The sequence below is a fragment of the Mustela lutreola genome, chromosome 15, assembly GCF_030435805.1.
Source record: "Mustela lutreola isolate mMusLut2 chromosome 15, mMusLut2.pri, whole genome shotgun sequence".
Lineage (NCBI taxonomy): Eukaryota > Metazoa > Chordata > Mammalia > Carnivora > Mustelidae > Mustela > Mustela lutreola.
The window spans coordinates 3,692,446-3,705,560 of record NC_081304.1 but is presented as its reverse complement, the minus strand read 5'-3'; the positions used below and the strand labels follow the sequence as shown (position 1 = coordinate 3,705,560).

The 13,115-nt window shown below is 47.8% G+C and overlaps 1 protein-coding gene across 5 annotated transcripts in view; it reads left to right on the top strand.

Annotated features, from left to right (window-relative positions):
- TNRC6C (trinucleotide repeat containing adaptor 6C) overlaps positions 1-13,115 on the top strand; it is a 148,539-nt gene that overhangs the window by 114,566 nt on the left and 20,858 nt on the right. For 4 of the 5 annotated variants that reach the window (XM_059150447.1, XM_059150449.1, XM_059150448.1 and 1 more), the window contains 4 exons: positions 6,212-6,354; positions 7,859-8,032; positions 9,328-9,474; positions 11,269-11,388. In XM_059150447.1, the coding sequence (XP_059006430.1) occupies positions 6,212-6,354; positions 7,859-8,032; positions 9,328-9,474; positions 11,269-11,388 (584 nt within the window). The remainder of the gene's footprint in view (positions 1-6,211; positions 6,355-7,858; positions 8,033-9,327; positions 9,475-11,268; positions 11,389-13,115) is intronic. The other variant, XM_059150450.1, reaches the window with a different exon arrangement.

Genomic DNA, 13,115 nt, shown 5'->3' with positions numbered 1-13,115 from the left:
GCTGCACCACCCAGGCGCCCTGGCGGTGATCTCTCTTAATGGTGGTGCGCTAACTCACCAATCAGAAGGCACAGAGCAACGAGCAATGGGGTGGATTGAAGCCACAAGTCCTGACTCTGTGCTGCCTGTCAGGCTCCTACAACTCTTTTTTTGTTTGTTTGTTTGTTTTGTTTGTTTGTTTGTTTGTTTGTTTTTTTCAGGCTCCTACAACTCTTGAGACACAAACAGGCTCACGTGGAAAGGGAAATGATACTCCAGGCAAACAAACAAAAAGAAGGCAAGCACAGCTGGACTTGATACCAGACAAAATAGACTTAAAGCCAAAATGAGTCAGAGTCAGAGAAGGTAATTATGTGACAAAAGGGGTCAATACATCAAGACGATGTAATGGTTGTAAAGATACATCCATTCTCCGCAGCCTACTGCCGAAGTGCAGTGAGTAATGAAGAACCGACCTTAAGGAAGAAGTAGCCAGTACAGTATTGGAGGGATGCCAGCTGCTTGCTGTCAGCTGTCAACAGTCGCAAGATCATCAGACTGAAAATCAACAAGGAAAAATTGAAATGAACCACGCTTTAAAGCCAATGGACTTAAAAGCCACACACAGATCATCCCATCCAACCCCAGCAGAACACATACATTTCCAAGCACACGTGGAACTCTCTTCAGGATAGTAACCCTCCCACTTTTTTTAAGGTTTTATTTTCAAGTACTCTCTACACCAAAGGTGGGACTCGAACTCAGTGACCTTCCAGGATAGATCCTAATAGGCCATAAAACTAACCTTAGTTTTGGGGGACCTGAGTGGCTGTCAGGTTAGGCTGTGAGCCCAGGGTCCTGGGATTAAGCCCTGCGTTGGGATCCCTGCTCAGCATGGAGTCTGCTCTCCCTCTCCCTCTGCCGCCCCCCTGCTTGTACGTTATCTCTCTTAAATAAGTTAAGTAAAGTCTTTTAAAAAAGAGAGTGAGATTGAGTCAATAAATCAAAACACAGAGAACTCCAGGACCAGAAGACTCACTGGCAGAAATTCTACCAAATACTAAAGAAGAATTAACACTAGTCCTTCTCAGACTCTTCCAAAATACTAAGAAGGGGACACTTCTAGACTCATTCTACAAGGCCAGCATTCCTCTCGTGCCAAAACCAGCTGAGGATACCACGGGAAAACTACTGACCTGAGCAGTAGATGCGGAAACTCTCTGCAAAGTATTTGCAAACTGAATTCAACATGTGAGTAGGATTATATTCCATGACCAAGTGGAATTTGTACCAGGGGTGCAAGGTGACTTCAACATACACAAATCAATTAAGTGTAACACATCTTGTCAATAAAATGAAAGAAAAATATCGTGATCATCTCAATAGAGAAGAAATATTTGACAAAATACAGCATCCTTTCATGATTTAAAAAAAAAAAAAACAACCCTTAGCAGACTGGGTATAGAAGGTACGTACCTCAACATAATAAAGGTCTTACACAAGAAACCCATAGCTGACATTAGAGGAATTGAAAGCGTTTCCCCTAAGATCAGGAACGAGGCAAGGATGCCCATTCTCTTCGCTCCTGTTCACTCCTGTTCGCTCCTGTTCGCTCCTGTCCGCTCCTGTTCGCTCCTGTTCGCTCCTGTCCGCTCCTGTCCGCTCCTGTTCGCTCCTGTCCGCTCCTGTTCGCTCCTGTCCACTCCTGTCCACTCCTGTTCGCTCCTGTCCACTCCTGTTCGCTCCTGTCCACTCCGCTCCTGTCCACTCCTGTCCACTCCTGTCCGCTCCTGTCCGCTCCTGTCCGCTCCTGTCCACTCCTGTCCGCTCCTGTCCACTCCTGTTCACTCCTGTTCGCTCCTGTCCGCTCCTGTCCACTCCTGTTCACTCCTGTCCGCTCCTGTCCACTCCTGTCCGCTCCTGTCCACTCCTGTCCACTCCTGTTCGCTCCTGTCTACTCCTGTCCACTCCTGTTCACTCCTGTTCACTCCTGTTCACTCCTGTTCCTGGCTAGTAGCAGAAGTCCTACCCAGGGCAATCAGGCAGGACAAAGAAAAAGAAAAAAGGCATCCATGTTGGAAAGGGAAAGTCAAGTTCTCATTGTTTGCTGATGATATGATCCTATATATAGAAAATTGCAAGAAATCAGTCAAAAATGTAGAGTTAACAATTTCAGTAAACTGGCAGGATATAAAAATCAGCATCCAGAAATCAGTTGCATTCCTTTATGATAATGATGAAGCATTAGAAAAGAAATAAAACCAATTCATAATAGCATTAAAAATAATAAAATACTTAGGAATAAATTTAACCAAGGAAGTAAGAGATCTGCACAGTGAAAACAGCAGGGCTTTACTGAAAGAAATTAGAGAAGACACAAGCAAACAGAAGGGCATCTCATGTTCGTGGATCAAAAAACTAGTAGTGTGAGGGGCGCCTGGGTGGCTCAGTGGTTAAGCCGCTGCCTTCGGCTCAGGTCATGATCTCGGGGTCCTGGGATCGAGTCCCGCATCGGGCTCTCTGCTCAGCAGGGAGCCTGCTTCCTCCTCTCTCTCTCTCTCTGCCTGCCTCTCTGCCTACTTGTGATTTCTCTCTGTCGAATAAATAAATAAAATCTTTAAAAAAAAAAAATTAAAAAAAAAAAAAACAAACTAGTAGTGTAAAGACAGTTATGTTACCCAACACCATCTGTCAGTTAATTGCAATCCCCATCAAAAAACCAAAGCAATTCACAGAAGTACAAGAAACAATTCCTAAAATGTCTGTGGAACCACAAAATAGTCCTGAAAAAGAAGAGTTGGCGGTGTCACACTTCTGGATATCAGGCTGTACTACAAAATAAGAGTAGTACAGAGCCATAATAATCGAAACAGTGTGCTACAAGAACAAAAATAGACACATCTGGGCCCCCAGCTGGCTCAGTCAGTTGAGCATGTGACTTGATCTCAGGGTCATGAGTTCGAGGCCCATGTTAGGCCTAGAGCGTACCTAAAAAAAAAAAAAAGAAAGAAAGAGTTAGACTCACCAACCAGTGGATCAGAACAGAGCCCAGAATTGAACCCCAGCAGTTACAATCAACAGAACACTTGGCAAAGGAGCCAAGAATACTCAATGGGGAAACAGGGTATCTGAGACGCGGTTCTGGGAACAATAGAGAAACGTGCAGAACAATGAAAGTGGACCCCTGTCTCACAGCACAAAAATTAGCTCGTAATGGATCAGAGGTTTAAACAAAAGATCTGATACCATAAAACTCCTAGAAAAAGAACTTAAAGAAGAGGCCTGTCAATATTGGTCTTAACAATGATTTGGGGAGGCGTGACATCAAAAGCACAAACAACAAAAGAAAAATCAACAAATGTGGCTACATCAGACTCAAAAGTTGCCACACAGCAAAAGAAACAAGCCTAAAGAATGGGAGAAAATTTTTCAAGCCATATATTGGATAAGGGGTTAATATTCAAAATATATAAAGAACTCAGTCAACTGAAACCAAAAACGTATGGTTTTTAAAATGGGTAGAATAACTGAACAGACGTTTCTGCAAAGAGGAGATTGGATGGCCAACAGACAGGAAAAGGTGCTAAGCATCCCTCAAATCGGGGAAATGCAGATCAGAACCACAGTAAGATCTCACCTCACCCCTGTCAGAATGGCTTTCATCAGGACGACAAGGACGGATGCTGGCGAGGATGTGGTAAAAGGGAACCCTGTGTACTGTCAGGACTGTAGATTTGTCCGACTGGTATGGAAAACCATATGGAGGTTCCTCAAAAAATGAAAAGTAGACTCACGGTACAACCCAGCAACTCCAGTCCTGGGTATATACGCAAAGGGTGAAAACGGGATCTTTTTTTTTTTTTTTTTTTTTTTTTAAGATTTTTTTTATTTATTTGACAGAGATCACAGGTAGGCAGAGAGAAGGGAGAGCAGGCTCCCCACTGAGCCACCCAGGCACCCCAGGATCTTTTTTATTTAAGATTTTTTTTTTTTTTTTTTTTTTTTTTTGGACAGAGACTGAGAGAGGGAACGCAGGCAGGAGTGGGAGGTCGGAGAGGAAGGAGCAGGCTTCCCACTAAGCAGGGAGTCCGGGGGCTTGACCCCAGGATGCTGGGACCTAGACCCGAGCCAAAGGCAAGATGCTTAACAACTGAGCCACCCGGGCGCCCCTGAAAACAGGATCTGGACAGGATATCTGTACTATCATGTTCATTGCAGCATTACTCACAATAGCCAACATGTGGAAACAGCCCAAATGCCCATCAGCAGATGAATGGGCGAAAAAGATATGGTTCATGGACATGGTGGAATATATTCAGCTGTGAACAAAGAGGGGTTCCTGCCATCTGCACCAACATGGGCAGACCTTAAGCACTTGATGCTGAGTGAGCGAAGTCAGACAAAAATACTTCATGATCTCACTTAACATGTGGCGTCTATCCAAGTTCAACCTGTGGAGCACAGACCGCGAATGGTGGTTACCGGGAGGTGGGGCTGGGGGGATGAGCCGTGTAACAAGCGGAGGTAGGCCACGGAGATCCCGCGCACAGCGGCCGAATGTAGTCGTGTTGTAGTGTAATTACATGACCTGCTAAATACGGCTCCACAGCCGTCAGATTAGGATATATTAATGTCTCAAAGTTACATATATACCTGAAATTTACACAGTGGTTTGCATCAGATTTATTCAGTTAAAAGTAAGTAAAATAATGATGTTAAATAGTCAAGTGTAAAATGCAGCTGTTTCCCTAGGAAATACAGGGTCGGGCTCCTGCAAGCCTCTGGCCACAGCATTTTTGTTGACCAATCAGTACATAACCTCGCTTTATGTGTGTTTCTATCTAAAGACACTTTATTTAATATAAGTTTCTCACAGGTGAGAAACAGTATGCCATATTTCTGTCTTTACAGTAAAACACTAGCTAGGAAAGATTTAGCATTTTCCTGACCCTGGGTCACATGACCGTGAATCTGTGGCCATCTACTCTCACACTAACGCCATCTGCCACACTTTCTTAAAATTACACTATCTCGGGGCACGTGGGTGGCTCAGTCTGTTAAGCATCTAATTCTTCATCTCAGCTCAGGTCTTGATCTCACAGTCATGAGTCAAGCCCGATGCAGGCCTCCATGCTGGGCGTGGAGCCAACATAAAGATTCAGCATCTTGTCATCCAAAAAGTTAGGCACTCTTCCCGTCCTTTCCAGAGCTTCATTGCACTCTTAGAGATTACTGAGCACCCTCACGTACAGATTGGGGACTCTTCTCTTCCGTTAGCCAGAGGCACCATATCGTGGAACAATACCTACCTAACCTGTGTTTTCTCCATCAGGCACAACACTACCTTCCTGCACTCAGGAACTTAAGAGAGCACATTAGCACTACACTTGGGGTCCATTTTAAACACGGAAGTCACCAATAAGAAGCACAGAAACGCACTGAATAGACCACAGAGGGCTGCTTGTCACTGCAGGAGGGCTCAGTAAGAAGCCAGCATCTCGTTTGGCCTGAGTTAAGAATGTGTGCATCGGGCATCCAGCATTTTTCACCACCCTGCGCGTGTCCACAAAAGTACACGATTACTGTTTTGGGGGCTACAGATAAGTTTAGCCAGCCTGTGCATTTACAAGCACAGAATCCATGAATGATGAGAACCAACTTTGTTATCAGCGTGCGGGCATGGAAATGTGTGGTACAAGTTGCTAGGACAGAAATGACAATCCGTGTAGCTGGAAGAAATTGTCGTAACTTGTTAGAAGTGTAAAATAGCACAAACTCAAAGATAGCCATGCCAAACCAGTCACTAGCCTGAGACAAAAACCTTGCCTGTTCGCATGGTATCGTGTCCCCAGTATCTGGAAGAGCCCTTGCAGCCCATGGGGGTGCAGGAAATGGAAACCACGGGCTGTGAGGGCAGCAACACCATTTTAAACAGGAAGATCAGAGCAGGAACGCAACTGGGGAAGGCTGTGTGAAGAAGGGGTACATCCCTGTGGGGAGGGAGGGCAGGCCCCTGCAGGGCGGAGTGGCAGGTGTGATTGGAGTGGGCGGGGCAGGAGCAGGGGCGAGAGCAGGGCCCCGTCATAGACCGTGGGGGTCACAGGAGCAAAAGCATGGCCTCCCCATTTTCCATGGGGTTGAGAGACTCAAACTGGTGCCCGTCTTATGCTCGGCCCTCCTGACTGACACTCCTGGGGCATTTAGGTGTAAGTGTTGCTTCTGTTTGCTCCAGGCGCCCTGCTGGAAAAGAAGGTGGACGTGGACAAGCGTGGACTGGGAGTGACCGACTACAATGGAGTGGTCACCAAAGCCCTTGGCTGCCGCCCACCAGTCTCCAAAGACTCTTCCGGGGACCGCCCCACCTTTCTCGACAAGGTATGGATTGAGGGGGTGTTTTGTTTGTTTGTTTTTAACAAGAGGTATTTTTCATTTTAACTGTGTCCTTAATGCAAGCTGGATTAAATATTTGCCTGACTATAATATTCAAGTGACTACTCACTTTTGAAAAATACGTTATGAATGTTTAGCTCAGAAGAAATAGTGTTGTACTTTTTCCTGTAGTCACACAATGTGACTAGGGGTAAAAAATACAGAAGCTGAAAACATGTTCATTTTAGTGGGTGAACTTGGCTAGGTTACCTGCTTCCATTTGCCCAATAACAAGGGTCATCAAATTTCTGTTTTACTGTCTTATCTTACAAGATACTGGAAATAATGTGTGACATGTTTAACCTGAGAAAAAGAAACTGGAGGTGGTTGGGCGCAGGCATCTGTGTCTGGTCCGCCCAGCTCGGCTGGTGCAGAGCACGTGCAGATGTCTGTTGGAAGCCCCTGGGGGGGCTCACGTGTCCGGACACCAGTTTGGTCCTTTCAGGATTGTCATGTAGCGGTGCCCCTGCTCCCGGTGGGTGTGCCTTCAAAAGGAAGGGGAGAGTAGGATCCCGTGAAATTCAGTCAAAATGTTGAACCTTGAAAATAAAACTGAAGCAAGAAACGGCAGGTTTAGAAACAAAGCTGGCAGAAAGGCTCACAACAAAACAGAAAGGCTCACAGGAGAAAGCTCTAGCCCTTCGTCTCTGCTCACAGAGAAACAGGGTCCCTTGCTACACTTCGCAGCAGAAAGCTGTGGCTGGGGAAGGCCTGGAGGGAAGGTCAGGTCATACCCTGCCCTCCTGCTGTGGGTCTATTCATGTCCAAGATTCTTAGTGAAATTCCAATTTAATTTGGTATCTTGTATTTTTGCTTGGGAAGTGCGGGACCCTGACTTACTTCCTTATCTTTAAAATGTAGAATAATACCAAAAAGAAAAAGAAGACTGTAGACTACTACACACTAGTTGTGAAGTCAGAGGAGATAAATTTGCAAAGGGCCTGACATACAATGTGACCTTAATAATGTACAGGAGAGTTAGTAAGACCCATCTGCTCTATGACTTACCCCGTTACTGGATTAAACCATGTGAAATTGCTGTTGGTAATTCAAAAACAGCTGAATGTCAGCAGAATGTAACCCAGTGCACCCCTAGAGCCTTGGTACTGAAAGAAAGGAGCCTGTTTATTTGAAAATGCTTGTGAAGTGTTGCCCAAGTAAGAGTTTTGCTAATGTTTCCGGGCTTCTCCGGAGCCCTGTCCCTGGGCGGGGTCGGCGGGGTTGGAGCACGTTGTAAGCTAATGTATGTGTTTATGAAGTGATTGTTAGAACAAGAGCAGCATCTTAATCCTGTTTCTCTTTTTCTTCTCCCCTCTTCCTTTGGCCCATGTTCTCCATTCTCTTGTTATCCACTCTTTTTTGATCTTTTAATTCTTCTTCCATCCATACCCCTTTATATGTTCTTGGGAAACTGCTTTGTGCTTTGTCTGCGGATGGACGCCGCACACAGCTGACCCTTTCTTTCTCCAATCAGGACAGCGGCCTAGTGGAAGAGCCCACGACTTCACCGTTTTTGCCTTCACCAAGCCTGAAGCTCCCCCTTTCAAACAGTGCACTCCCTAATCAGGCCCTGGGTGGGATTGCCTCAGGGCTGGGCATGCAAAACTTGAATTCTTCTAGACAGGTAAGGCTTGGGTAGAGAGCCGGCGTGATCTCCGTTTCCCCTGCCTCTAACAGATGTGTTTGGGACGTGCACTTTGATCTTTAACAAATGCCCGTATTTTAACATACAGTCGAATATGTCAAGGTCGCTGAGATACTAGAAGTGTGCTGTCCAGGTACTGAGAGTTGAATCCGGTTCTTGAAACTGAACCGTGCTAGAGGAGGTGGGCTGGGTGATGCCATCCTTCTCTTGGCCGTCCAAACCTAGCGTACCTGGTCTTCGAGAAAACAGCACATGCTCGCCCTGCTCCCTGAAATAAAGGTGACATCTCAGTGGCTTCCAGAGAGCCACGCTGACATTTTCCCTTCCCTGACACTCAGGGGGTGAGAGTCCCCGTCAGGCATCACAGAAGGGAGGACTGTAAGTGTGTATTGGTCGCTGCTCCGTGGCCCTTGTGTCTCCTAGTCCCCCAGAGGACGGGACCTGCAGGCCGACGGTGCCTTTCCCGTCTGGGGGACGTCCTTTCCGTGGATTTCCTTGCACGTGAGGCTGACACGCACCCATCTCTGGAACACCTCTCCAAGGCGCCACTGTGAAAATCCGGTTAGCCCGACAGTACGCATGTGCGCCTGTCATCCCAGGGTAGCAGCAGCATGCCAGCCGGCGGCCTCCCGGTGCTAGCGCCGGTGGTAGTTCAGTGCCGTGCCTGCTTAACGGGGCTCCTGCCATCGGACAAACAGGCCAGCGGGGTGTGGGGAGCGAGCCCACCTGGCGGCTTTTCTACTCAGCGTCCCACAGGGCTCTTACGCCCGCAGAGCACGTCGGACCCCGAAAATGCATTGGTTACATTTAACATGAAGGTAGCAACCTGGATTTACCTACTTGTTCAGCTTCTGCTTCTGTGGAAGTTGTATTGCTCTTTCCAGTTTGAATGTTGCCATCTCCAGGTTAGTGGTCCCCACCCCTTTCTGCTCAGCACCCCACCACGGTGTGCTGCGGGAATTGCTGTGAAGCCAGTAGTGATGCGTTGCTCTTGTCGGCGCACCCTGGGGTGATGCTTTCTTCAGATGTGACGGCCTTGTCCGGGGCCCCCTTGGACTGACGCCGTCACGTGGCTTCTGTGATTTACACGCGCAGTCCGCCTTCGTGCGCAGCCGCTCTGCATGGCAGCGGGCACCGTGGGTGCGCTTCGGTGGGAGTCGACAGTGGAAGGAAGTAGGGACGGTCTCGCTGTCCCGTGCAGGCCAGCAAAGCCCCCTGCGGAGCTCCCGTCACACCTGCCCCCGACCGACCCAGCCCCTCCCGTGTCCCCGCAGATCCCGAGTGGCAATCTGGGCATGTTCGGCAGTAGCGGAGCAGCACAAGCCAGGACCATGCAACAGCCGCCGCAGCCCCCCGTGCAGCCTCTGAGCTCCTCCCAGCCCAGCCTCCGTGCTCAAGTGCCTCCGTTTCTATCCCCTCAGGTGGGCCCCGTAGCCGTGCGCGCTGACGCAGGTGCCCCGATGGCCGGTGGCATCGGTGCCATGGGGACATCACTCGTAATGAGGGCGAGTTCACCCACCCCAAGCACGGTCATCTCAGCCCGTCCGCAGGGGGCGTCTGCAGGACGGCCCCTTGGAGCGGCTCCGTGTCCGCCGCTCATAGGGAGCAGGTCCCTGGGGGAAAGGCTACGCCTCCCACGCTGCCGTGGTGCGGTTTTTGCCCAGGTCTTAGAATGATTCAGGTGAACCCGATGAATTGTCCTAGCTGGGAGAGGAACGTGACACGCCGAAATATTGCTTAGCCCAGAAGGGAGCGGGTAGGAGCACGTAGCAGCTCTCGGGGCCTGAAGAATGCTTCAGGGGCCCCCTGCGTGTGATCATAGGTCATATTATAAATTAATACAACTTACTATTATTAATTTGGCTGCTTAGTTAAGTTCATTACTTAGTATTAGACTATTTTTGCCCATAGAGGTTCTTTTTTTTTTTAAAAAAAAAAAAGGTGTCAAACAGAAACGGAGAAGGATCTCTAGTTCGGCATAACTCTTAAAGCATATGGATTTTTTTCATGTCAATATTGTTTACTCTTAGAACATTCCCTAATTTCACACTTTGGACTGAGTTCTTCCTTACAGTGTTTCGGTCCTCATCCTTTATAAAAATCCAGTAATAGAGACTAATGATACGTTACAGAATTAGCTGGAAGTAGTTGACACTCCACAGCTGGTTGACCCCAGATTTGTGCGCTGAGCTGAGGCGGCCGGGATGTGGGTGGAGTAATTGTCCAGTTCATTTGTCAGAACGCAGGGCGAGCTGCCGTGCCACAGGCCCCAGAGTACAGAGGCTTCCACAAGACCGGGTTTGCTTCCCTGGGTGGCTGTGCAGGGGGCAGCCGCTCAGGCCTGTGGGGCACCCCTACCGCAGCCCTTCCCGATCGCTGGGTTCTGCACAGAACACTTCCCCTTGCGTCCCACTGCCCAAGCCTGGGGACACAGCCAGCCCAGTCCAAGGGGCAGAAGGAGAGCTGAGCTTGGGTGATGGGCATCGGGCTTCCCACACTCACAGAGCACATGTCACCCTCGTGCCCCCCACGTTACCTGTGCTATGATACAGCATGCTTTCTTTAAATGACTTGCCTGCTTAAATAAATCTATTCTTCAAACTTTACATATCTCTCAGAAGTAGAAAAATCACATTTTTCTGGTAACACATTAGACAACCATTAAAGTAAAAGATGCCCATCCACATTTACCCAGAATCATCTTGCATCCGGTTGTGATAAACATACATGGCATGTGGTGGAAAGCACTGGAATCTCAAACCGTCCATGGACTGTTCCAGCACAGTGAATGCCAGTTGAAGGGGCCCCCCTGAATGCGCACACGGCTTGATGGGCCAGGGCAGGGCTGGCAGAGGGGCCTAGACCCCTTCCCCGAGGCCCCACATTCAGTCTTTCCTGAAATTAGGCCAGTTATTTCACGGTAACAGGATGTGAGCTCAGTTTTCGATAGGAGTCACCCAGAGCCCTTATATCTTACGTCATGACCGAAATACTTGGAGGGGGGAGGCTCTTCTCTCCGCCCGATCTTATTTTCCACAGAAGCACGGTAACTACTAATGGTAAAAAGCCCATGAGTATTTTAATGGGTTTTGAAGTTCATTCTGAAGACAAGCTTAACTGTTGGTAATTCATCAGTTCTGCATCTTGAAAACTGCCTGGAACGGGTGGCCGTTTCGACAGGGACGCGGTGCCTGATGCTTTGTGTTGTCCGACAGGTTCAAGCACAGCTTTTGCAGTTTGCAGCAAAAAACATTGGTCTCAACCCTGCACTATTGACCTCGCCAATCAATCCTCAGCATATGACGATGTTGAACCAGCTCTATCAGCTGCAGCTGGTAAGCGGACACTTCAGCTTCTAGAACCGCGGAGGAGTGCTGCCCTTCACGTGGCTGGCAGCGGCCTAGCCACCGACTGACAAAAGTACTTCACGCCTTGCGCTCTTCCTGGCGGGCAGTGTCACTGAGACTTTCATAAATTTTTTTAGACTTTTAAAAAAATTAGGCAGTTTTGTACTCAAGGGTGTTTTCCCTCAGCTTTGTGAATTCTCTGGCCCCTTCACAGAGTGTCCCAGACCTCACCAGGAGGCGTGTCCTTCACTCAGGGTCTCGGCTAGCCTTTCCGATCCACAGCTTCCCACCAGGACCCCAGAACACAGAAACTCATTTGAGGGACAGTTTTCTAAATTCTTCAAGGGGGGGGACACACAGAGACTGTTCTGGAAACATGAAAGAAATTACTTCATTACATACAGTAGATGCCTTAGAGGTTACGGCTTTCACAGTCACTGTGGGGAAGGCTGATGTAGCCTAATAGTTCTTGATCTTGAAAGTTTTACAATTTGACTTACCTTAAATTTTTAATTTTCAAGAATCTTACTGCTTTTTTTTTTTTTTTTAAGATTTTATTTATTTGACAGAGAGAGAGAGACCACAAGCAGGCAGAGAGGCAGGCAGAGAGAGAGGAGGAAGCAGGCTCCCCACTGAGCAGAAAGCCCGATGTGGAGCTCGATCCCAGGACTCTGGGACTATGACCCAAGCCGAAGGCAGAGGCTTAACCCACTGAGCCACCAGGTGCTGCAAGAATCTTACTGCTCTTAACATAAAATGCCATATCACTGTACCATCTCTAGATTCGTCCTGGTCATATACACTGAAGGACCTTTCTGCAATATGCTGACACCTACTTTCTTTCGAAGTCTTGTTCAACAACTTCATCTCCTTGAAAAGGACCAGGAATTGGGGCGCCTGGGTGGCTCAGTGGGTTAAGCATCTGCCTTTGGCCCGGGTCATGATCCCAGACTCCTAGGATCGAGTCCCACATCGGGCTCCCAGCTCCACAGGGAGTCTGCTTCTCCCTCTGACCTTCTCCCCTCACATGCTCTCTCTCACTCTCTCAAATAAATAAATAAAAATCTTTTAAAAATAAGGAAAAAAAAAAAAAAAAAAGAAAAGGACCAGGAATCATTAGGGAAGGAAACAGGCCGCTGATACTAAAGCATTGATGCCGAAGCTTTCCTTACAGGAGAGCCCCAGGCCCTGTCAGTCCCATAACCCGCACTGGCTGTTAGGCTATGTCTAACCAGTCCGAAGGGCCGGTTTTCCAGTAAGTAGAGCCCCAAGCCCTGCTCACTACTAAAAACCTGACAGAGACATTGGAACCCGGCCTGTGCCTCTCGCTTCAGCCTTGTTGGTGCTCTTGAGAGCAGCCGCCGGGACATTCATGTGTGCCACGATGGCGGCGTGGAAAGACAGCAGAAAAGGCAAGAAAATCTTGAATTATGTTAAGTATGTTCTGTTTTACAAACAGGGCTTACTGTTCTTAATTTTTATTTTCAAAATAATTGGTAAAATGAAATTTTGGTGTATCCTGAGGTTGAGTTTTAGACCTTTAAGGATTCACTTAAGTAGAGTATTTTATCTCCCTATAACTTACAGATTAACGAGACATTTCTAATAGTACAGTCCCTACCTTTATGTGGATCCTGTTTTAATAAATCCGCTTGCTAAACATGTCCTAAAAAATCCATTTATGGGGTGCCTGGGTGGCTCAGTGGTTTAAGCTG